The 27,890-nt window shown below is 33.6% G+C and overlaps 1 protein-coding gene across 1 annotated transcript in view; it reads left to right on the top strand.

The window, feature by feature from the left end:
- Nucleotides 1–27,890, top strand: part of LOC148311431 (progestin and adipoQ receptor family member 4) — a 94,741-nt gene that overhangs the window by 40,177 nt on the left and 26,674 nt on the right. The window contains exon 2 of the mRNA XM_088256728.1: nucleotides 12,087–12,308. Coding sequence (XP_088112854.1) covers nucleotides 12,087–12,308 — 222 coding nt within the window. The remainder of the gene's footprint in view (nucleotides 1–12,086; nucleotides 12,309–27,890) is intronic.

The raw sequence follows: 27,890 nt of genomic DNA, 5'->3' as shown, positions 1-27,890 counted from the left end.
TTCAATTTTCAACGTCCCAAGGACCCAACTCTAAAATTTAGAATTAACTTCACATACGTAAGAAGCATATCAGGCAAGAATTTTCGACATAGAATAAGAATCGCCAGGATCAGGGAAATATTCGAGGCCGAAGATGTCGTTAGGTGGGGAAGGCCACGAAGGAGACAATGGTATGCGCATGTGAGGAGAATGGAACCATCCAGACTCCCCCACATCGCACTGTACGGTTAACCCCATGGTAGACGACTCCCGGGCAGACCACTATGAGATGGGTCGATAGCTGGGAATCGACATCGCAGGAGGCTAATCTCTTTTAAAAACAGGCCACCAGGCCTACAACAATATGAAGAAGAAGAAGAAGAATGGGAAACGATTTTGGGTCCTCAAATCGCTCACTCCTTTCAAGAACGTCATAAATAAAAAACTTGATTTTTCAGGAGAACGTTTTTAAAGTTTAAAAATATAATACAATGTAATAAAAATAAATATCAAGCCACTTATTGAACTTTTTACTGTGCAACAGATCTTTTCAGGTAAAACCTGAAGGTTTTTTCTCCATTTGAAAAATATTTAGTACATTAAAAAAAATAATTAAACAATACCTTTTCTTCAAAATGCAAAAACAACTCTTTATGCCCTGTAGCGGGTAAATATTAAGTAAAAAATATGCCCCTTTTGTTGGGATATAGTACATTTTTTGGGTATTCCGGAAACATGCACAACTGAAAATTGACGATTTTTGATTTATGACGTTCTTGAAAGGAGTGAGCGAAATGTGGAATTGAACTGCCAATCACTTTTTCATGACGACTGATAGATACGAGTAGTTAGCATAGTTAATTGTTGTTTTCTCAATTTAATATCTAGTTTATACAAAGCCACGTGATGAAATTGTAAGTTTGTTCGTAATAATAGCTTTTGTCATCAAGCTAATAGCCACATAAACCAAAGAGCAGAGTATGGTGCCGGCAAATTAGTATGGAAAATAATGGCAACCCTTAACGAGAATTTTAACCTCAAAGCATGAAAAAGTGTTAAGGTTAATTAGCGTGCTTATATAAACCATTAATTCCTTTGACGATTATTAACCAAAAGATTATGAGGTTTTCTAGTGTTTGAGATAACCGGCAAATTAACTTATAGATTATTTCGATTTTTTAGTGTTTAAGATAAATACAATTTGAATTTTAGTTTTCAAATAACAGTATCGAAATTTTTGTATTGTTTAAATAAAAGGGTAAAGTTCTACAAAAATGTTCGAAAATAATTAATTGTCAATCATGGGTAGAATGATGAATAATACACGTGTATGAAGTGATCGCTTAAACCAGCCTATGATATATTGTAAGCCCTGTAAATACCCAGACTTACACGTCATGTTCTCATTTATGTTTGTTGAGATGTAATACTATAAGTCATACTGAAATATTGTAATGCATACTAACTAACCAACTAACCATCCCCCGCAGGGGTAGACGGAGAATAGAACGCCCCACCACTCTGTCTTTGCAAACATTCTTCGCCTCTTCCACGTTCATGCATCTCGTCATACATACCCGCCGATTGTTACGACTCCTAACCTGACCACTTTCAAGTATTTCGCATACCTGATCGTGCCATGCTTTTCTCGGTCTTCCTCTGCTCCTTTTTCCACTTGCATTCGCCTCATAAATTTGTTATACCGTTCTTTCTTCACTCATTCGTTCTACATTTCCAAACCATCTCAACACACCTTCCTTAATTTTATCGATAATGCTTATCTCAGCTTTGCATTCCTTCCATATTTCACTATTCGAACATCTATCATACGTTGTTTTCTCGCACGTTCTTCTGAGAGATCGCATTTGATTGCATTCAGTCTACTTTCATCCTTCTTTTTCCAACTACATGTTTCACTTCTATACATTAGAGTTGGAAACTTTTATTTTAAAAATTTATTTTAGGCTTTAACAATATTAACATAAAAATGTACAATAACAATAAAGAATACACTTATATATTACTTGTATTGTTTAAAAAAAAGGGTAAAGTTCCACAAAAAGGTTCGAAAATAATTAGTTGTCAATCATGGGTAGAATGATGAATGTTCCACGTGTATGAAGTGATCGCTTAAACCAGCCTATGATAGATTGTAAGCCCTGTAAATACCCAAACTTACACGTCATGTTCTCATCAATGTATGTTAAGATGTCAAAATGTAAAAAATGTTCGTATCATATTATTAGTCATACTAAAATAATGTAATACATATAGTAAATGAATCCTCCAATGAAATATTTCTAAAGTATAGCATTTGTTATTAAATAATGGCAAAGAATATTTTGATCACCCCCTCAAACAACCTACCACCCTAATTCTAATAACTAGTTCTAGAATTTCGGTCATATTTTGTAATATATTAACGCTGAAATGTAATCAGAAAATGAAACCAATTTTCCTTTATTTGTTAATAAAAACTAACGCGGCACTGGAAAAAATATCCATTCCCTTGACGATTGGCAAAAAAACTATTTAAAATATACATTAAATAATGGTCACAACACATATTTTTTTTCTTTATTTGAAATTCTTTTGCATTACATGACATAACCTCAAGTACAAAAAATATGAATAAAATATAAATATAAATACAAAAAAAGATCCCACAAAGGCATGGCCTGTGTGTGGGTATACAATATAATTTAGGTCATAGGGTATAAGGGTTTACGTATTATAAGTAGAACTAGAATAATAGTGTTAATATAAAATACAAAAAATTATAAATTTAATCACGTCTTGTGTCAGGATAAAAGTTTCTCGAGAACTCGGAACACGAAAGTGAATCCATCAGAATTTTTCAGTTTTTATTTTCATTAGAGCAAACAACTCGATATTGAGTTCTCGTGCTTAGAATTGTAGAGCTATGCGGTAACAGCACATACCTACCTATACATGGCCGTGTAAAGCAAGAAGTGTGACCCACTTCAGTCGAGTGGTGACTGAAGTCTACCCTCTGCATCTCCTGCTACCCTACGCTTCCACTGCCATTACATACAATAAGACCACCCCCTCCCCGTCCTCCCTATCGCACTTTCAAAAGTTTGACAACAAACGGCGGCCTTCCTGAAATAGACTATTGAATCTGTCGAGTGCTCGAGTTTTTTTTCTTTCCTTGAAAGCTTCCATCTCGGTGTCGATTGGTAAAATAATAGACCGAAAGGATCTGGGCCAACTGCGCCGCCAAAGAATGGACTCTCTCCCTTTGGACCGTGAAACTGGGTTAAGGAAAACCTTTGCAAACTTTAATCAAAGGAATAACATTGTATTACGTACAATGACGAGTGAATCAATTCAACCAATTTATTATTATTATTTATTTCAAAACATATTACATACATATGGTAAGTCATATATCGCTCACTCCTTTCAAGAACGTCATAAATCAAAAAACTTGATTTTTCAGGAGAACGTTTTAAAAGTTTGAAAATATAATATAGTGTATTAAAAATAGATATCAAGCCACTTATTGAACTTTCTACTATGCAAAACAACTTTTTAGGTAAAACTTGAAGGTTTTTTCTCCATTTGAAAAATATTCATAATATCAACAAAAAAAAATTAAGCAATACCTTTTCTTCAAAATGCAAAAACAACAATTTCTGCCCTATAGCGGGTAAATATTAAGTTAAAAATATGCAGCTTTTGCTGGGATATAGTACATTTTCTGGGCATTCGGAAAACATGCACAACTGAAAATTGACGATTTTTTATTTATGACGTTCTTGAAGGGAGTGAGCGATATATAATATTATTGACTAGTAATTTCCATTTCTCATTTTGGAACATGAGATATTAAGGTTAAAAAGACTGAAACACAAATAAGAGAGTTAAAAAAAAAGTAAAATCAAAACTAACACAGGGATGAATATAAAATGTAAATTAATAAACGGATAAAATAAATAGGCATATAAAAAAACGTAAGATAAGAAGCATATTTGAAGGAAACAAATGAGAAATTATAACTAATCACTAACAGAAATATCTTTTCATAAAATATTTTTACAGTTCATTTATTTTGGATTCCTGATTGGGTTCTATTTTATGTATGTATGTCCGTCAGCTGGTTAATTTGGGTATACGCAATATATTGTAAGGACCTTACTATAAATTTAGTTGTGTTTATACCATTCACAAATCGATCGTCGAATAACTCTTAATACCTTATGTTTACAACACCTAATACCTGAAAACCTTTACAACCTTCATCAAAGATATAACTTAATGTTATGCTAATGATGAGTAAATCAATATAACGTATTTTTAATTTCAGTTTTGCTTAATAAATACTACTATTTCTAAAATCTATTGTGACACGTGTTTCGATGCATTCCGCATCATTTTCAAACACCGTATGTGAAGCATATTATAAATTTTAGAGTTGGGTCTATGAGAAGTTTAATATTGAAGAGGGGGTAGGAGCAGATTTTTATTTTTATTTATTTATGAATTATTTATTATTTATTATTTCAGTGAGAGCATAGAAAATAGGAGGGAGGCTTTAATCATTGTCATATTGTTAGTTTTGGGTTTATTATTATTTTTGTTTTTATGAATTTCCATTGTTTCAAAATATTGCAGTTTATGACTTTTGGTATGAATTATATTTCTACGTTATTGTTGTTTAATTTGTTATCATTATCTATTAATTCATAAAAAATATAAGCCATTCAAAAAATCATTTATACACCATCGAGAATTTTTCTCATAAACCTTAAATAATAATCTATATATGAATATTTTAAGAACGGGTCTCGCATAACTGTCTTCGGATCATTCAATCGTTCATCAGATGAACATTCTATAATGCTTTAAACAAATATTTTTAAAATTTATCAATCAATCAATCAATTAGCCAGTATAAACGATTCGCTAAAAATATATTCGATGGGGGAGACATCAATTTCTTATAATCTTGGGATATGCTTAAAGGTAAACATCTAATAAATATTATATTTTTGTGCGTTAGCTGTTTTAAAGTATATGTTTATAATTATATTAGATTTAAAAAAAAAAACAACTTTTTTTTAAAAATTCAAACTGTTTATATACATGTTTTTTTAAGCAAACTAACTAACCATAACATCGCATCCGCAGGGGTAGGCAGAGAGAATAGATCTCCACAGCACTCTGTTTTTGCAAACATTCTTCGCCATTTTCACTACTCCATTTTCATTATTCCAACTCCTGACATGGCGAATTCCATAATTTGAAATTCTTGATGATGCCAATTTTTCTTCACTCTTTTTCTGCTCCAGCTACATTCGCCTCATCAACTTGTTTTACTGTTCTTTTCTCACTCATTCGTTCCACGTTTAAAATTGCTATCCTCTATTTCTCAAGTGTTTTCTCATAATATAATGGAAAAATACACCCGCATAAATAACTATAAGTATTAAAAAATCATTAAAATTAATGTATTTTTAAATATAGTATTTACTATTAGGTAATTTATAATAATAAATTACCTAATAGTAAATACTATTTTTGCTTACAAAACGATACGCACATTCTAATAAATCTTACCAGTTTTGTAAGAAAAAATATTTCGAAAACACAAAGTACGTACAGAAAATGGATCAGGCAAATCCCCAACCGCTGTATTTTCGCACTCTCATGTTTCTAGTAATTTTCCATTGCTCTGTATCCATATACTTTAAACTAATGTTAAAGCACCCAGTTTCGTTATGATTAATGAAATTTCCAATAACAATATGTTAAATTTTGATGGTTTTTTTTATTTATTTTCCTCTATGCTTTCGTTCTTTATATAAACATAATTTTGGCAACTGATTATGTTATAAGCGCCAATAATTGCTATTTAATCTTCTTCTTCTGCTTGGTGTAGGCCTTTAGGGATTAGCCTCCTGCGACTTCGATTCCCAGCTATCGACCCATCCTTTTGGTGGTCTGCCCGGGAGTCGTCTACCATGGGGTTGGCCGTACAGTGCGATGTGGGGGGAATCTGGATGGTTCCATTCTCCTCACATGCGCATACCATTGTCTCCTTCGTTGCCTTCCCCCCCTCATCTTCGATCTCGCATATTTCCCTGATCCTAGTGTTTCTTATTCTATCCTCCACCGACAAGACACATAAGGTGGCTTGGTGGGTCTCTGCAAAAAAATGTTCTAAATATGCAAAAATTGTGATTTAAATAAGTGAAGAAAAAAAATAATAAAAAATAAAATAAAAAATCTCGAAGACTCTTGCCTGATATGCTTCTTAGAGTTATTTAATGAACTTTTTTTTATTAAAAACAATTATTTTATTTTTATATGTATACGAGTATTGCACATTAATATTGCACATATATTGCACATTTACCACGGAAAAAAGTATTCTGGGAATATTATGGTCCAAAGATCTCAATGTAAGAAGATGAATGAAATTTCCTTTGATAACAGGGTCACATAAATCTTTCTCATTCCTATGGTATTTTTAAATCTCGGACACGCCTCCATCGCGAAGTTTGAAACCCAATCCTATAAATTTTCCCATTTCAAAAGTTGGATAATTTTCACTGGCATCCTTAACTTTATTCGAATATGATTGTTCGAATCATTATGATGAATTTATTGTAAAAGATAGATTGAGTGCTTATTATTTGAATCTTCTTTTGTGCCCAACTTTGTACATACTTTTCCGAGAGTTTTCTGACTCAGTCATCAATCTACCCTCTACCCTCTATTCTGTGCCCTCTTCTCAAATCACGTTGAATAATAATTTCGTCAAACTTTCGATATCCAAATAAATTGAAAGTTGTCAATGCTTTTCGCAATTTCTCATTAACATAGGTTTAATTTGAACTTGTATATAAAACAATTTATAAATTTCTTTTAATTTATTTTATAAATTTAAAAAGGTGTATGATAAATGTAAGATAACTCACTAAATAAACTAAAATTACTAATTAAACTAACCCCACTAACAGGAATACTAATAGTTTTAATTGAAATGTAAAAAGTGTTAATAAAAAATAACTCGACACTGCAGTGTCGAGTTATTATCCAGGCTAGAACACTGTAGAAGGGTAAAAAGCCAAAAGAAGAAGAAGATTTAACTCGGTTTTTTAACAGCATAGCATAAAAATTTCATTTTCAATCGATTATAAATATCTTCTTTTACGTCTTCTATTCTCATTGCCCGTGGGTGGTGATCATATTTTCTCCTCGTCCTCAATACATTTTACATGTATATTAAAAATATATTTGTGTCATCCTTTTTTAACTCCTTACCTCTCAAAACTCATTTTCTTTTCAAAACTATATATTTATTTCGAAAAAAACTGATGTTTTTAATATAAAAACGGTATTTCTTACAAAATAATAAAATACGTCAAATATTTATTACCTTTCTAAAACTATTTTCTTTTCAAAACTTTATATTTATTTTGAAAACAAACTTATATTTTCAATACAAAAACGGTATTTCAAACAAAATAATAAATTACGTCAAATATACAAGCATTCAATTACCTGGGTGTAAAGAAAATTATGTTATAGAAAGAAAAGAAAGTTAAGTTAAACTATTTTCTTTTCAAAACTTTATATTTTTACTTTTAAAAACGTCTGAGACATTACTATCTGTCATTAGAATCCTAACTGTCGATCAAACCTCCTCCCTCTACCTCCTTCCCTAAATTCCTTCTTCCTTTGCCCTCCTTATTATCGTCTTTTGTTAATTTATGTTTCTTTTTAAATGTCAATTTGTAATTTATGTTTTTTTTAATTGTTCAAGTACTATCTGCCCACTGATTGCAAACGGCTATATATGGTATCAAACGTTTTGATCAATATCACTAGTCCGTCTTTGGTCGGTTGGAAGATATTGCTTTTTAGCAATAAGCCCGCCAATGTACTTTTTATTTTCTGTACATGAAGTTTAAATAAATAAATTTATTTCGAAAATTAACTTATATTTTCAATACAAAACCATAATTTCAAACAAAATAATAAATTACGTCAAATTTACAAACATTCAATTACCTGGGTTTAAAGAAAATTAAGTTGCTATTCATCGTATGTTAGGCCTTAAGAGCAGAAAAAAACAAAATGCCAATCGATTTATAAAAAAGACGCTGTTTTCGACACTCGCTGGCAGTAGGATTTATATTGTCGGGCACCACATAAAAAAGTCATTCAATCCTTATCGTCTATGGACAACTATATAGCTGTGCATAAACCATTTTAAGGAGGGGCGTAAATATATTAAAACAAATGTGTACAAAACTGACTGGCCAATGACGGGAACAATTATATTCATTTTATAGGCCGAGTCATAAAGAGAATTTATACGCGCAATAAAATGGGGTAATTTAGTTTTCTTCGATAGATCCACCCGAGAACTTGATAGGGTAGTTAAAATTTTATTATGCGGATCATACAACGATAGGGATTTTATTTTAAACATTTGTAAATGCTTACGTACATTTTTTTAAAGGTCCGCTAATCATTTCCTTATTACGGAAATTTGAAACACTTTGTTAATATCGTCATTTTCGGAGAATACTAACTCAAGAGAGCTTCATTTTTATTATATGATGGCTATTTATTTTAAAAAATAATTAAACAAATCGTTTTCTTCAAAATGCTAGAACAACACTTTCTGCCCTGCAGTTAAATATTAAGTTTAAAAAATGCCGCTTTTGCTTGGATATAGTAATTTTTCTGAGTATTCCGAAAACATACACAACTGAAAATTAACGATTTTTGATATATGACGTTGTTGAAAGGAGTGAGCGATATTATACATAGAATACTTCAACAAACGAAACATTGATAAATAATGATAAAACCCTTATCCGCACCCAATGGTGCATAGGGCACTGCATCATATAAACGCAGTGTTATCTTGATCGTTTACACATGAAGGAAAGGTGATCAGCCCTCCGCTTCAGGTACCAGTCCAGGGTAATATTGAATAAATATTACCGTGAAAAAAATCACTTGTATTTATTTTACCCCCCTTGGGAATCGAACCCGGGACCTCCAGAACGGTAGCCGAGCGTGCTGACCATTACACTACGGAGGCGGACAAAAGAAACATTACAACAATAATATGTAATTCGGCTGTCATAATTTTGGTGCGTTGACAAACAAAACACTTCTCGTGTGTCATATCAAGAACAGTTACTTTTTAACTTGTTTATTAAAATTGTAATTATTTTCTACTCATTTTATTTTTAAAAAAATAGTGCAACATTAAACAGTTTGGGTGATAGATATACGAGTGTGTATGTGACATTTTTAGTCTGGAATACAGTTGACATTTTTGTATTGGTAAAGCGTGTGTTTTTCTGTATTTTTTGTTTAATTTTACCCGATCTATACATGTGTAGGAGATGTTTTTTTACATATAAATAACTAACTAACCATCACGCCGCTTCTCCCTAGGGGTAGGAAGAGAGAGTAGAAGGCCACACCACTCTGTCTTTGCAAAAATTCTTCACCCATTATTTCACATTCATGCATCTCGTCATACATACACGCCGATTATTCCGGTTCCTAACCTGTCCGTTTTCGAGTATTTGACATACTTGATCGTGCCATTTCACATTATTTTTACATTTATTCTTACACTCATGACATTTATTTAATAAAATATCCCCAGTGTACAAGTGTTCGGATTGGGACCCCGAAATGTAATCCAATTACATATTTTTTATTGATTTTCAATGTATCGAACACCATACTTGTTTTACTGGTTTTACCAAGTTTTACTCGGTAAGTACCACTATTTTTAAAAATCTATTGTGACACGTGTTTCAAAGCATTCCACTTCATTTTCAAACACCGTTTATATGTAATGTATACGGAATGCATTGCAACACGTGGCACGTTAGATTTTTTTTAAATAATGGTGTTCTCAAAGTAAAACTTTAATTAAAAAATGGATAGATATTACCACAAAGTGACTGCCGAATCACTTAATGAAATTCTCAATTATTTTTGCAATAGATTTCAAAATACCGTTTTATTTGCGAATTAATTTTATATAATTTTTACATACGAGTATATAACTTCATATATTTTTAAAAGAAAAGCATGAAATGTCTTATATTCGTCTCGGTTCTGTTTTTTTGTGAAAGGAATAATTTTTTTTGGAAAACAGACCGATTGACCTATAAACGCTCGGTGCAAACCATTGCGCTTTTGAACTTATGAACTTTGAATTTTCCGATGCCTCGATTTACAAATAGAATTTTAAATCGATTATTCCGGAATAATGGATTGACCCGAATGTCATTATAATGATTATTTTCCTCAATTTCATCCATTTGCTAAAGAAAAGTGTAGATGAACAGGAGGAAAAGGGGAAAAGGGGAAAAGGTGAAAGATCAACACTATAAACACCTGGTTCCCTATTTCAACTTACCATTCTTTGTTTTAAATGCTGCCATTAAGTATTCAATACTTGAATGAATAATGATTACACTCAAATGGTTAAGAAATAAAAAATTATTCTTTGAAATACCATTCAGTTATTTATACTTTTAATATAAAGATCTAAGCCGTCAATTTGACAGCTACTGAAACTATAAAAGACATGTGAATTTGCTCTAAGTTTAAATATAGATAACGTTTAAGGAAAATGAATAAAATATATTTTTTAAATATTTTTAAATTATATAGAAGACGTATATTTTGATACTATATTATCCTTTGAGTATGTACGAGTAGATATATGAATATGGAAGAGGCAAAGATTGTTCGCGAAGATAGATTAGTGTGGCGTTCTATTCTCTCTGCCTATTCCCGTTGGCTACCCTTGCGGGGAAGCACGTGATGGTTAGTTATCTAAAAAAATCTCTACTCAACCGATACGTGTAATGAAAATTTAAAAATTAAGTGGAAAATAACAATTTACCTAACATCATATTTTGAAGCCAAAATAACATAATAAAATAATATTAATAAATAATAAAATTGATTAACCTAACCTAACATCATATTTTCAAACCATAATTTTTAATAAATCAGTTTAACTTAGTTAATACCACTATTTCTTAAAATCTATTGTGACACGTGTTTCGATGCATTCCGCATCATTCACCGCAAAGTGACAATTGAACTGCCGAATCAATTGATGAAATTATAATAAAAAATTCGCATTCATTTTGAAACCACCAATTAATTCCTTAGTGTTCTGGACGACTTCTTCAGCCCAGTTGATGGTTATGTTGTACGGTTTTACGAGGATTTTGCTCGTCGTCATCAGATCCGCAACATTATTCGGATTACAGCGCGTTTCGGATTACGGAGCGTTCGGATTAGCGAGGTGGCACTGTAATCAATATAAATTGGGCTACCCTTAAAGTTGTCCAACCACGTTTCATTAGGAAGAAAACTTACACAGTCCACACGTGACCAGTACCTACACTACTCTGTTATATCTTATCTCTATCATATCATACGTTCTTGGAAGCTGGCAACCCTTTTCGCACAGTATCTGATTGGCGTGTTATTGAAGGGCTGCCCATCATCTAAATGATCTCGGTGGTGCCCAAGCTGCCCTAACTCACAACCCAGCACAAAGTCGATGCAGTACCAGTGAAAGGGATCCGAAATAGAGTGTCGATGCATAATGGCTGAGTGGAAATGCGATGACTGACCATTCTCTGTAAATGTCTTTGCACTGTGCCGTGTCTGCCTGCTGTGCTGCTCGGGGTTGTGGGCGTCTGCGTACCGGCCAGCGTCGGGTCGGAGTCGGATCTAGCTGACTAATTGAACTAAATACTAATCCCTTTCACTGCCTAAGCACCGAGGTACTTTTAGAAAATTTGATGACGGATTTACAAACCTGTATTTATTTAGATTGACAGTGACAGGTATATTGAAAGCTTTTAAATGTAAATTTACCGTAAAATCGGGATACAATTTTATATTGTTTCACATTTTCAATAAATTTTGCAACTTACTTTTTTTTAAATTCCTTAGCAAGAGCAGATCTGTCAGGAAGCCTAGATGCTTCTGTATCAGATCTGGGCATTGGGTGGGACAGCTTTCAATTAATACCAATGGAATAGTATCTGATTGGCGTGTTGTTGCAGGGCTGCCCATCATCTACATAATCGCGGTGGTGCCCAAGCTGCTGCCGTGGGAGGAGGGCGCCGGCTCGCCGTTCCTGGCGTGGTGCCACCTGGCCGGCGCGCTGGCGCCCTGGTGCGGCAGCTTCCTCTACCACCTCTTCATGAACACGAGCCGCGGCGCGGGCGCCTACCACCGCCTGCTGCAGGTCGACATGCTCGGCATCTGGGTCAGCCAGAGCTTCGGTGAGTGCATCCAACATACACGATAGTTTACCAATCATCACCTGGTGTTATGCATGAAGGTGTGTGTGCACGAATGGCTGGAAGGACTTCCTCATGGTCCTTCTTGATAACGCGTGCCAACTGTCAGTTGTTTCCCCTAATGCAATTATTATTATGTGCTGGAAAAAATATACGAGTTCGTAATTTTTGACATCTCAACATAGATGAAGAAAAATAAGGAAGTCTGGGAATTTACCGGGCTCTTTACCGTCATAGTCTGGTTTAACCAGCCTATGACGGTCGTAAGCGTGTAAAACCCCAGACTCCATATTCTTCTTCATGTATGTTGAGATGGCAAAAATTATGTAAAAAATAACTTCTAAATGGAAATAATCCAGTATTTGGACACACTCAAAATGTTGTAAATATATGACCCTTTTTTTATATGGGAATCGCACTTATTTTTTACCTTCTTATTATATATACGAGGTTTATAGATCAATAAGTGAATTTTTGTTTCTTCTATCTAAAAGGAATATGTTTTATTTTACTTTATATTGGAAACAGGATGGGTAATCTAGTGTGGGTAATTTGAGTAGTGTGGTTGCCAATCATGGGTAGAATGGTGAATGTTGCACATGTGTGAAGTGATCACTTAACAAGCGTATAACAGGGTATAAGCCCTGTAAATACCCAGACTTCCATATTTTTCTTCTTCTTTGTTGAGATGTTTAAAATAACTCCCAAGAAAACCCATATTTATGAAGAAGTATTTCAAACACGTTCAAAATGTTGTCAAGGATTTTATTCATCGATAAAAATTCTTTTGAATATTAGATTAAATAAGAACACTACTTATTGCAAATAATATCCTCACATCTTCTGTGAAAGTTTAATCACGTCAGTATTGTATGTCGTTATTTTTAGCACGTTTCCAGGTTCTTGTAAATAAGACAATTTCTTAGTTTGCCATTAATAAGGTCGTGCATACATAGAGTCGAAGAGCTTTTCCGCGGATATTTGTGCCGGAGCTGCGCCTAAAAGGTCAAAGAGCCGCATGAGGCTCCCGAGCCATACTTTGCCGTCCCACGTACCTATTAGACCAAGGGTGGCCAACCCACGGCCCGCGGAGAAAATCACACATTTTTTCCTTAGTGTATACAAAACCACCAAAATATTAAGATCAAGATAAGATATATAAATATAAAAATATCTTATAAAAATACTTTGAATAATAAATAATTTTTTTACGGCCCGGTAGGAAATCTCATTTCTAAAATCTGGCCCGGCTACTGAAAATGTTGGCCACCCATGTATAAGACCAACTCAAATGGATTGATCTCAGCTCGTTTCATATGATAGACAAAGTAATAAACATCTAGTTTCGTAACTTGGATATGAATCCCGCAATTCAGCAAACTAGTACGAAACTGCTGAATTTCCAAATTACTCCCGGCCCGGACCATTAGGGTTTGCTAGACTTTGAACAACCCTCCGATCTCGGGGAGGTTGTATATTTTGGTTGACAGTTTGGCCTTGGTCCAATCTTAGATTGTCTGCAGTAACTGCAGGACTTGGAATTGGGTTACTCTTAATTGGCCGGGGAACTAACGGAATTGTACGGTTAAATTTATGCACCCTCGATCCGCCTGCATTTCCACAGCGAATTATTCACTAGTTGCAATGACCCGGATTATTTCGGATTAACTGAACGTGAATTCATTTCTATTTGACGATTCGGCAATCGGTATTAGTTGAGTTTGAAAAAAATATTTGTGACACTGAATTTGCGTATACTATTTAATAGTAATTGTATCCATTCCAAATGTATATGATTTCGAAATTCAATCAAGTTTAAATTAATATTTGGATCACTTATTTTCCGATTTTTTTATTTTTTAATCTATATAATTAAATTATAATAAAAAAATATTTATAAATTAAAAAAATATTACAATTTAATTCATTTACAAAACATTTCTACTTAACTCACATCTTATACATACTAGTTACGCTGTGCCTCTCCAAAATTAAGCTCATGGAAAGGGACTTACACTCAATGTTTATTGTTTGTACTTAACCAATGAAATAATAGTATTTTTTCTTTGTATTATTTTTTTTCAATTATAATAGGCATTATTTTTTTTTCAATAATTTAAATATCATGTGATTTTCCATTTGATAATTAAAATATAACTTTGTTTTAATAAAATGACTATAAATATTTTATTATAACTTAATTATAATATCTACCGGTTTCGAAACTAACCGCTTCTTTATCAAGACTGATTAATACTAAAAATTAGTATCAATCGGTCTAGTCTTTAAGTTATAATAAAATATTTATAGTGATTTAAAAACAAAGTTATCTTTTAATTATTTTATTTATAGTTTTGTTGGAATTGTTTGCGTGTGTGACCAAATCCTTGTTCACAAATCTAGGTATGTCCACCTAGGAGCTATTATTACATTTTGACACTTCAACAATCATAGATTTGGACACATCCAAAATGTTATGGTATAATTTATTTACCTTTAAACTCAAAAGTAAATGTAACGCAGGCTCAGATCGACATTATTTGCAGCTCACTGGTATCGTGGACTAGGTACCTACATTAAGACTAAATGGCCCGTGGGGTAAATAATAGTTCTCAAGTTCTCAGCACAGATTAAATAGCCCGGTCCGTTAAGTTTCGCAATGTTTCAGCGGGACAATAATCCAATTGGAAAAGTTGTTTAACGTTGTTTAAGTGGAATTTTCTGTAAAACTTTTTGCTCCTCTGAAACTATGAAGTGATTTTTGTACACATGAAGTTAGTTTATCCGTTTAGTTTAACCTACTAGCTAGTGATGCAATATACTGTGTGTATAAATATATTTTTATTTAAATATTTCATGTACGCATATTTCTTATTTAAATTTGAAATAATGTGTCCTCACTGGGTACTCCCGTGCCCAGGGCATAATTTACAATTCTTTAATTTTAATTGTGTCTCATCTATTGTCAGTCTTTCAATCATGGATGACATGGCCGAATATCCATGATCTCCGAATATCCATATTCTCCGTATTATTTTTTAACATCTCATCAAAGATGAAGAAGAATAGTCTGGGCATTTACGGGGCTGACGACCGTCATTGGCTGGTTTAAGTGATCACTTTATATACGTCTAACATTCACGAATTTTACTCATTATTGACAACCACGCTACTCAAATTCTTGACAACCACGCTACTCAAATTCTTGAATGTTCTATACATATGAACCAAACTTGAAACATTGTTTTTGAATCACTAGAACTTCACTAGAGACATCTATTGGTGAGATGGAAAGAAGCTTTTTACTGAGCAGAAACCCTTTTATTGGTATGTGAGGTCCGAATCGTGGATTATAATCACACACATGAGAAACGCCAGAAAATATCATTTTCATTCATCAAGCTAAAATAATAAAAATGAAAATGATATTTTCTGGCATGTGATTATAATCCATGTTTGACTTCATCCTACGAATGTCAATTCCACCGGATCGAGGAATTGCAGTGAGTCCTGCTCAGAAATTATGCGATTTAGAATATGCGATTTAGAATATGCGGACGATGCAGTTCTAATAGATACATCGATCGGAGCCCTGCAAGATATAATTGACTCCCTCCAAATAAACTCCGCTCGGTTAGGCCTAAGAGTGAACGCCAAAAAGACCAATGTCATGTGCAACTCAGCCTGTCCGGACCGAGATCAACATCTTACTTGTGAGGGACGAGCGCTCGTTCGAGTCGACACCTTCAGATACCTTGGAACACTCATGGTGGAGGATGGTAGTGTCCAGAAGGAACTGAATGTACGGCTCGGAATGGCAGGAGCTATATTCAATAAAATGCGCAATGTCTGGGACTCACTGCTTTACTCGACAAAAACCAAGTGTCGTCTCTTTAACGCCTGCATCCTAACAGTGTTGCTGTATGGATGTGAGTCGTGGCACCTCACCAAAGCTCAAAGCAAGAAACTAGCAAGTTTTGAAAATAGATGCCTGAGGCGAATACTGGGTATAAAGTGGTATGACTTCGTCAGGAATGACGATGTGAGGAGAAGAACTCAACAGCCCCTCATACTGGAAGTCCTGAAGAGAAGAAGATGGACATGGTTGGGACATGTCCTTAGAATGCCACCTGAGGGCATCAACCCCTCATGTCTCTTCTTCCAACCCCGAGGATTCCGGCGCCCCGGAAGGCCGCTGACGACCATTCACCGACTATACTCAGCGGAACTTCGAGACGCCGGACTGACCTGGGAGGAAGCCAAGGAGATGGCGCGTGACAGAGTGACTTGGAGACGACTCGTGTTGGCCATATGCTCCACCTAGGGAGCGAACGTGGAAAAAGAAGAAGAAGAAGATTATAATCCAGGATTTGGACCTCACATACTAATAAGAGTTTCTGCTCAGTAAAAAGCTTATTTTTATCTTACCAATAGATGTCTCTAGTGAAGTTCTAGTGATTTAAGAACAACCTTTCGAAATTGGTTCATATATATATAGAACTTCCAAGAATTTGAGTAGTGTGGTTGTCAATGAAGGATAGAATTGGTGAATGTTACACGTGTGCAAAGTGATCACGTAAACCACCCTATGACAGTCTTCAACCCCGTAAATGCCAAGACTTCCATATTCTTCTTCGTCTTTGATGAGATGTCAAAAAATAATATAGGGAGTAAGTAAGCCCAGAATGTTATCATCACGTTCTTATGACATTTTGATTTTACTTTTCGGATGATTTAAATACAAAATTACGTTATACGAAATTATATTTATTTCAACAATCTCGCAGATAAATTATCTTTACAATGTCCGGATTCAAATTAGAATGTTTTAATTACTAACTTGTATCTCGTATCTAGCTCTAAGAAAACGAAAAATAATTTCCGTTCCAAAGACATCGTCTTCAACGTTGGTTTGTATATGTAAATAATCTTATAATGAAATCTGTTTTAATAATATCTTCCATTAAATTTGCGAATGTATCCAGACGCGGAAATTTTACCAATAAACTCGCGAGGCCTATTCAACTGTGAATTATTAAACCTTCTACTCTATCGTATCTCCAATCCGAGCTGTTTTTGAACAATGGAGTCATAACGACAGTGATAGAATATAATATATCAAGATTATTTTATTTTTAATTTAACTTTTAATTATAATAAAACCCTTATCCGCATCTCAATGGTGCATAGGGCACTGATTCATTTGAACACAGTGTTATCTTGATCGTTTTACACACGAAGGAAAGGTGATCAGCCCTCCGCTACAGGTACCAGTCCAGGGTAATATTGAATAAATATTACAGTGAAAAAATCACTTATATTTATTTGACCCCCCCTGGGAATCGTACCCGGGACCTCCAGAACGGTAGCCGAGCGTGCTGACCATTACACTACAGAGGCGGAATTTGACTTTTACTTAGTATTTATTTATTTAAAAACATATAACATACATAAAGCATATATCCATATAATATTCCCGATGAGTAATTTCTATTTCTCATTTTGGGACATGGGATTAAGGTTAACAAGACTGGAACACAAATAATAAAGTAACAAAATATTTAAAAAAAACAATAAACAGGTATAATAAATAGGCTCAAGTAGCATATTGAAAAGAAATAAATGAGAAAATATAAGGTAAGAAGCATATTTAAAATAAACAAATGAGAAAATATTTAAAAAAAATACCAGTAAATTCCACTATTTCTTAAAATCTGTTGTGACCCGTTTTCGTTGCAGTTCGCGTCATTTTCAAACACCGCATGATGCGGAATGCATCGAAAAACGTGACAAAATGGAAAAAGAGTATTTAGAAAGTAAAACTTGAATTAAAAATGCATAGATATTATTACGAAGTGACTGCCGAATCAATAAATTAAAAGATTATTTTAATGTTTATATATTATTCACCTCTTAGTATATGTTATTAATTCGAAAACATCTCGCTAGATGTCGTATTCGACTCACATCGAACGGACGCTTGATTCATGAATATATACAAGTTCTAAAATTCAAGTGGTTCATGACGTATATGCTCAACTGTGAGCAGAATCGTAATCGTTACTCAAATGTGTAAATGAACCCTTAAATCGGCTAACGACAGATCATAAGCCCTGTAAATGTCCAAGACTTCCATTTGCCGTTCTGTGCCATGCACATCCGTTTGAATTAGAGCAGGAAATAGGAAAAACAAATGATATGTAATATATGGTATGATAGCTAAACATCGCGTCGCTTAGGCAGAGAGAAAAAAAAACGCTTTACGAATCTGTCTAAGACAATCTTCGCCTCATCCACATTCATGCATTTCCTTATACATACCTCCCCCCCGGTTATTCCGACTCTTAACCTGACCACGACTAAACATTTGAAATACTTGATCATGCCAAGTTTTCCTCGGTCTTCCTTTGCGCTTTGCTTTTATTTCAAACTACATTATTTTCATAATTTTTTTAAGTGTTCTCTCTTCACTCATTCGTTCCACATGCCCAAACCATCTCAACACACCTTTCTTAATTTTATCATAATGCTCATATCCTCAGCGTCGCATTCTTTCCTTATACCACCTTGCAAAAATTTATACGCTATATGTAGGTACCTATACGTTATTTAGCCGCATTGAGAAATCGCATTTCGACTGCATTCAGTCCACTTTCATTCTTCTTTTGCCAACTCCGTGCTTATACAATAGATTATAAAGTGACGTTTCCAAGGTATAAACTTAATATCCGACGTTTGCTTCCAGTTCGGTTGTCAGTCGCTTCCGCGTATAGCGCTGTCGCCTCCCGGGAGTTTGAAGGCAATACTTACTGGAATCGCGCGATATCTATCTATGTATGTACCTACCTGACTACAGGGTGGCGCAAAATGAATCACCCTATCGGAATTATTTTTTGACATCTCAACATAGATGAGGAAGAATACGGAAGCCTAGGCATTTACGACGTCGTAGGCTGATTTAAGTGATCACTTTACACACGTGTAAAAATCACAAATTCTACCCATGATTGACAACCACACTCCTTAAATTCTTGGAAATTAAACAAAAAATATTACAGTTCAATAATGTCAAATGTGTTCTTTTTTGACATCTCAGCAAAGATGAAGAAGAATATGGATGTCTGGGCATTTACGGGGCTGACGACCGTCATAGGCTGGTTCAAGTGATCACTTTACACACGTGTAAATAAATTACAGACTTCCATATTCTTCTTCATCTTTGATGAGATGTCAAAAAATAATATGAAAATAACTCCTGTAATTGGAGATAATCCAGATTTTTTGAACAAGTATTTGGACACACTCAAATTGTCGTATGTCAAATGTGATTGACGTACGACGTCATTTGCAAAAAAATATAACATATTCGCATAGGGTGATTTATTTTGCGCCATCCTGTGCCTGCCCCGCTTCGATATTGGATGGTTATAAGACATTAGACGCACGACTGGAGAAACTCAAATGGCAGACGAGTAATTTGGATTAAACTCTCTCGTGGATGAATAAAGAGATCCTTAATTTCAAATGTTATATAAATTTCAACTCAAGTTATGGCGGAAATAATGACGTCTCACTCAGTGCTAGAGGAGTACCAAATTGAATAGAAATACTCCTTGAATAATACTTCCCTCTGCAAGCACAAGAGCTTAGTCTCTTTTTTGGAGAGGAATCGCGTAACTAGTATTAACTACTACTACTACTACTACCATCACGCCGTTTCCCCGCAGGGGTAGGCAGAGAGGATGGATCGCCACACTCTTCTGTCCTGACATACACTCCTCGCCTCCTTCACATCCATACATCTAGTCATACATGCCCTCCGATTACGCAGACTTATATTATAGACTTATTAAAGACTTAACTAGTATTAAGATATCATAAAAGTAGACATGTCTGGCAAATGAATTAAATTGTAATATTTTTTGTAACTATAATAAATAACTAAATGTACGCGTAACATTCACCGATTCTACCCATTATTGACAAAAATGGGTAGAATTGGTAAATGTTACACGTTTGTAAAGTGATCACTTAAACCAGCTTATGACGGTCGTCAGCCCCGTAAATGCCCAGACTTCCATATTCTTCTTCATCTTTGATGAGATGTAAACAACAAAAAAGTTAAATGAAAATAACTCCTGTAATTGGAGATAATCCAAATTTTGTGAACAAGTATTTGGACACATTCAAAATGTTGTAAATGTACTGTGCATTAAATATAATAGATATGGCGATCAAATTATACAACTACATACTTTATATTGACATCTCAACATTGATGAAGAACGATATGAAAGTCTGGGTATTTACAGCGGTTACGATCTGTCATGGACTGGTTTAAGTGATTGCGTGTAACGTTCGACATTTTACCCACGATTGACAAAAACACCACTCGAATTTCGGATCTTATACATGCACTTTAGCCAAATAAAAAGCCTTCTTAACTCAACCATTGATGGTGCCAAGAACTCACATTTAAATGAAAAAGAAGACCTCTCGAGACTGTCTGAGTACTGTAAAATCAATATGTTATCTCTAAATTGTGATAAATGTATGAAAATATCATTTAATAGAAAGGTCAACACGATTGATTACACATATAATCTCAAAAACAGTAACATCAAGTCTGTACAAACGGTTTGCGATCTAAGCATCCTTCTTGATAGTAAACTAATTTATAATAGATTTATATTATCCACTGACACACAGTTGCATTTTTAATTTATTATTAGATTAAAACCAATATTTTTAGCTTATTTTTAGCCAGTCTGATGATGTCGGTAACGACGAAACCCGGTCGCTGGTCAAATAAAAAAAGTGGAAAAGCTAAAAATATTGGTTTTAATCTAATAATAAATTAAACTAATTTATACTACACTCATTGAAAGCATCACTGATAAATCATATAAAACACTTGGATTCTTACTTCGAACCTGTAAGCCTTTTCTAAATATTAACATTGCTTAAAATATACAAGATATACTTCATTCTTGGTTAACTTCAATTGCTTTTTTCAAATATATTTTAATCACAACTATATTTTAAAATACCTTCAAACCAGCAACGTTAAAATTTGCAGATCATAAAACTATTTCAATATATACGAAATGACGTTTGCAGTAAAAGATTTCTGTTATCCGTAATCTATATTTAAGATATATAAATATTTATTTGATTCTCCTATTTGTATGATTCTTCATACTATAAACACATATAATTTATGTGTTATTTTTAAATATTTATATTAAAATCGCCTTTTTAAAATTCGTTTTCAAGCCGTTCATAAAACTGTCAGTTCTGTCAGGCTGTGAAACTAATCATAATAATATATTATTTAAACTTTTTTTTAGAAACAAAGTATCTATATAAATTAAAGTGTAAATGTAAGTTTTTTTTCAAAATCTTAAGGCGGGATCAATATCCTGTAGCTTAATTTTCTTTAAACCCGGGTAACAATTAACTTAATTACAATTTTTTGCTCAAAACACCGTTATTGTATTGAAGAAAATATTTTGTCTTGGAAATAAATATGCGGGTTTAAAAAGAAGATAGTTATTAAAGGGAAAAGTTAAAAATGTTTATAAAAATATTTATTTGCTAAATTCCAATGTATATTATAAAAGAAAATTATGCGCGGACAACACGTCCAGCACAATTATGAGTTAAGTTTATTTTATATTTCCTTAAATGTCAGTTAATTCTAATTATTGTTGTTTTTTTTTTGCTTCTATGTCCATCTCCTTTTAGTTCCTTTATTTATTGTTATTACAATATATTTCGTTTGTTAAAGCTAAAATCACTCGCAAACGAGTCGAGACTTAATAAATAAAAATATATGTGAAAAAATAATTTTAAAAAAACTGTCCGGTTTCTTGCGTAACCGGTCGCGTACTGGCTTTGTATATTTGAGAGTACACCCTTAAGAAATCCGTTTGTCGAGAATCGTCGTTATAACGGGCTCGGGGGTGGGTACAAGGTAACAATACTACAGCCGGATATTGAATTTCTTCACATCGCTAACGTAATATGAAATTCTTCTAGAGACGTTATTTCTCGTTTTATCGCTTCTCGTAACTAAGCTAACGTATTTCTATGGTATGTATTTTATAATATTAAAGATGTCTCAACTTGAGACAAAGGATCCATAGTTTTTATTCTAAAGAAGATGAACGTCTACGCATCCTAGGGCTCTCAACCTGGCAATCGGCTGGCTTGTGTAACGTTCACCATTCAGCCCATTATTGAACATCCATATTGCATCAATTTTTGACAAATGTATACATATTTGCATTGTTGTTGGATTACCTTCGTGTGTTAGTTGTGAATTTGATAGATTTACAATTCTGCTTGACAATGGTGCCCTAAGTTTAGAGTTTGTTTTAGAATAAAGTATAGATAACGTATAGATACCGTAAAGCGTTACAATACTTTAAGATATGTATTTATTTCCATATGATTCGGTTTTAATAAGGTTTTGCATAATAACAAAAGAGTTGTCGGAAGACCCTAAAAGAGATGGTCCGACGACATAGTCGCTGTGGCGGGTAGAAACTGGATGCAAGCAGCAATTGACTGAAAGAAATGGAAAGACACGGAATAGGCCTATATCCAGCAGTGGAGGGCAGAAAGGCTCGTGAAAAAGAAGAAGAAGATAATAACAAATGAAATGATAAATTAAAAAAGTAAAACACCCTTTCAAGACCGCGATATTGGAAGGAATGTGTTTTTTAAATCGTGAAATTTTTAAATGTATTAAGCTTCACGCCTCCATTATCGAATTTTCATCGGAGCTTTTTTTACGCTACATTTTTGCGCCGGATAAAAAGCTTATCGTTATCACAAAAAAACAAGCCATCTCAAATTTCATTATTGAAGCGCCCTCCTGTTAAACTTCGCACCCCCTTTTAATCAATCAACATCGTGAAGTGGAAATATTATACGTAAATAAGGGTGGCTAAGTTCGCCCGTAAAAATAATTATATTATGAACCCTGGGAACGCTTGGGTGAGATTGCGAAAGCGGAATGAGATACTATAGCTATACTAGTATAGTAGTATAATGTAAAGTGCCTTTAAGTTTAACCGTTACCCACTTCACCCACGTCTGAGACCCAAGTCTGAGGTGGATATTATCCAAGCAATCTGATACCAGCACCTCAAGGAAGGTACTTACCAGATAACCTAAAATATTTGTGTTTTTTATCACCTAGTCTTGAATGTGAGATATAGTTTAGATATATCAAGAAAGCTTTTATTAATCAAACACAGTTCTCTCACATATTCTTACTATAATCACTGTTATTATTGAAAATCGTTTACATTAAAATATTCAATTTGGAGAAATTTGGCAGTTTTTTTTTTAAACATATGTTAGCATTATATAAATTTGCTCAAACATTCTTATAATCTAAATATTGATTTTTTAATCACCTGGTTTTGAATATAAGTTACAGTTTAGACATCTCAAGGAAGGTCATATTAATTAAACTCGATTCTCTCACACATTCTTCTTATTATTTTTGTTAATTATGAAAATCGTTTACAATAAAATTTTCAATCAGGTGAGATTTCGCAGTGGTTTTCTTAAAACATAATAGTTCCAACGCTCTTACAATCTAAAATATTTGGTATTTTTTTATCACCAAGTTTTAATTATAAGTTACTGTTTAAACATCGCATGGAAGGACACGTTAATTAAACTCAGTTGCGAAATTTTAACATGTTCACTGATTTTAGTTGATATATGATATCAGTTCTAATTTTCAGTTTTGATATAAATATAGAATTCCGTAGAACGGGGCTACTTGAAATTTGATGTGTTACTTGAGCCCAGTACAATTTTATTTTATTTAGATCATGGTATCGATCGAAGTATCGTGACAATAAGTGTCACCTGTCAGGGAAACAATGAATCATGTCCATACGTTCATTATTGTCGACCAAATACAGATTTTTTTTTGTACTGGACTCAAGTAACACATCAAAGTTCAAGTAGCCCCGTTCTACGGTACCTCATTTGTAAAATGTAAAAAATATGTTTGTATTTTTTAAAGCATAATCCTCAAAGCCTCTATTTCAGAAGGCTGATCTGCGGGTACGATAGATAAAATAGAAAATGTAAATATGAAAGTATCATAATATAGCACCTAATAAGATGCATTTTGAATTGTAGATAAATCAATATCTAATAAATCGTGACCAGCCAGACATCGCAAATTGCGCAGTGTTCGTTACAGAATTATAATAGGAAAGAATGTAAAATGAATGCATTCCATATGTGTGTCTTGTCCGTCTGACCCATTCAACCCCTAACTGTCTCAAGGCGCACGAAGCGGGCCACCCCTCCTCTCCTACCTTGGACCACCCCCGACTGAAATATTTCAAGCTCGGGACCATTTCATTAATATGAATTTCAAGCATGCTTTTACACCCGGCTTTCTGCGGTAAATTTCTCCTGTAATGGGCAAATATTTTGCAAAATATAATTATTATGGTGGTTATTCTCAAAAATCGTTTACCATGTTCAATTTTTAAGTTTTCATAGTGATTTTCTAATAAAATATATGAACAAGCATTGTATATTTTGTAATATTTATAGTTTTTTTTTAATTTTTGAGAATTTTACACCACCTTTTTCGTTAGAAATTACCTTCAGAGCGCTTTAAAATTTATATATTTAAAAACTCTTGTAAATACAGTGTTTACACAATTATTTTTCCATTATTCAGTAAACATGTGTAGTATTTTGAATCGTTTTTTTTTTAAATTATCATTGGTTTTATATTATTTTTTTATTTAAATTCTACATTTAGTGTGAAACCTCCATTTTTCTTTAGTTATATTTTTTTCAAACTTATTAAGCATTATGTCCGCCTCCGTAAAGTAATGGTCAGCATGCTCGGCTACCGTTTTGGAGGTCCCGAGTTCGATTCTCGGGGGGGGGGGGGTGGTTAATAAATATTTAGTGTTTTTTTCACTCTTTTTTTTCACTTTTTATTTATTCAATACGACCCTGGACTGGTACCTGAAGCGGAGGGCTGATCATATTTCCTTCTTGTGTTAACGATCAAGATAACACTGCGTTTATATGATGCAGTGCCCTATGCACCATTGGGGTTCGGAAAAGAATTTAAAAAAATACATACATGTTAAGCAAAAAAAAAAAACTTATAATATCCCTATTTTTCTAAGCCGTGTTGTATTTTCTTTAAATTTATGTTCTGTAAAAACTGTAATCCCTTTTCTTTATTCAGTGAACAATGTTTCAATTAAAATTATTTATTTAGAAAAATCCAATATTTCAGCTGCTGTTGAAACTGATTTCGCTGTTAATTCATAAGTACTGTTTAATCCTATCCAGAGTGCTGGAACTTTTTTATTTTAAAGGCCAAAAAAAAACTTCACAAATCTTGCGAATTTTAATGTACAGCCTTGTTAGGTAAATTTATAGGCTGAATATAAAGCAGGGTTTAATCGGAGAGGAAAACGGATTTTCCCATTTTGTTTTTATTTTATTATACGCCCTTAACGAAGGGACGAGCATAAACTTATTTAAATCCAAGGTCTTTGCGCGTGTCGCATAAAAACGGGGAATTGAATTAAAATTAATGCTTAGTGAACACACAACTACACGTTTTTTATAGACGTACATTTTATAGACGTACAAAATTAATGTCTAAATGTGATAATGACTTAATTTTGCTTGTGAATTGACGAGAATTCCTTGCGTATGTAGATGTACAATACTAAGAATTGCAATGGAAAAATTTACACATTTTTTTAAATACGAACGGTGTAAAAATTGCATTATGATATTATCAAACTAATCTGGTCTTCTCCTTTTAACCCTTATCCACACCCAATGGTGCATAGGGCACTGCATCGTATTGATGCAGTATTATCTTGATCATTATATACACAAAGGCAAGGTGATTATTCCTGCGCTTCTGGGACCAGTCCAGGGCTATATTAAATAAATATTAGTGTGTATAATCACAAATATTTATTTTCACCACCCCTGAGAATCGAACCCGGGACCTCCAGTACGGTAGCAAAACACGCTAACCATTATACCACTAGTACTTTAACAATAAAAATAAAAATAGGTTAGGATTCGTAATAATCGTCGGGTATGAATGAGGAAATGCATGAATGTGGAAGAGGCGAAGAATGTTTGCAAAGACAGTGTGGTGTGGCGTTCTATTCTCTCTGCCTACCCCTGCGGGGAAGCGGCGTGGTGGTTAGTTAGTTAGTTAGTTAGTTTTACTTGTTACTAATCACTAAATTTATTTTTATTTTATTTATTATTTATTATATTATTTATTTTATTTTTATATAGTTTTTTTCATTGATACTTACGTACAACTACTAAGTATAAGGTTCAACCTTTGAACAGTATCAGCCGTCTTTTTTGGTCAATCGGAAGATATTGCTTTAAAAAACAATAAGCTTGTAAAGATACTCATACATATTTCATGTATAAGAAGTTTAATAAATAAATAAATAACTAAAAAAGTATACTTAGACCGTGACGTAATTACCAAGGAACGAATGTACGACATTAATCTGAATTTTTATTTTAAAAAAAAATCTATTCCAATATTTAAAAAAAAGCTTTTCTTAACCTACTGTTATAAAAAAAGCTTTCAAAAGTTCAACTCATTTACTTGATTAATGAGAGAAAAACCAACCTATCATTAACAACGAAATCTCTCTACCCTTACTTATTTCCAATTTGTCTTTCACCTTTTTTCTAAACAGGTCATTTTTACATTTTTTGTGGACTGATGAGTATATAAGAAATTAGAAGGGCGAGAAAAAGATGATAGATAATAAAAGAACTAGAGAACATTGATTGAACCACCGGAAAAACATAAAAGGCGTTAGATTATATTAGAGCAGCATGTCACACGAAAGAAAATGCCAGAGAGTCGACGGTTTATGAAACTACTCGTATAACACTGCTGGAGAAGAAATATGGGATGTGAGAAAACACATTATCTTCTTCTTCTTCTTTTTGTAGATCCTAAGGATCTGTTTGTGCCTCCGCCTGTCGCTCTTGGGATGTTGACTCCCAGCTATCTCTCCACCTTTTTGGAGGTCTGTCTGGGGGTCTGCGTCCTTCAGGGTTGCCTTGAAGGGCGATACGTGGAAGTCTGTCTTCTGACATTCTGTTTAAATGCTCATTCCAGTATCACCTTCGTTGTCGTCCCCGGCTCAGGGCATTTGTGCACTACACGGAATTTTACCGTCCGGCACGTCAGTTAGCGTTTTAAAACGATGATTGGGTTGGATTACCTTATGTTTTTGTCCATCTTTATTCGGATCGGTGCTCTTGATCGGTGCATAAACACGTTGCGCATAAATTCGATCAACATTTTGAGTGTGTCCAAATACTTGTTCACAAATCTGGATTATTTCTATTTATAGGAGTTAATTATCTTTTTTTTTTTGACATCTCATCAAATATAAACCTTCTTGTTATCTCACTAATAGATGTCTCTGGTTAAGTTCTAGTAATTCAAGAACAATGTTTCTGAATTGCTTCATAAATATAGAACTTCCA

The sequence above is a fragment of the Brachycentrus maculatus genome, unplaced genomic scaffold (genome assembly GCF_059751285.1).
Source record: "Brachycentrus maculatus isolate JH-2025_06_01 unplaced genomic scaffold, ASM5975128v1 h1tg000065l, whole genome shotgun sequence".
NCBI classification, from domain to species: Eukaryota; Metazoa; Arthropoda; class Insecta; order Trichoptera; family Brachycentridae; genus Brachycentrus; species Brachycentrus maculatus.
Note: the sequence above shows the minus strand (reverse complement) of the source record. Positions and strands in the feature narration are given on the sequence as shown.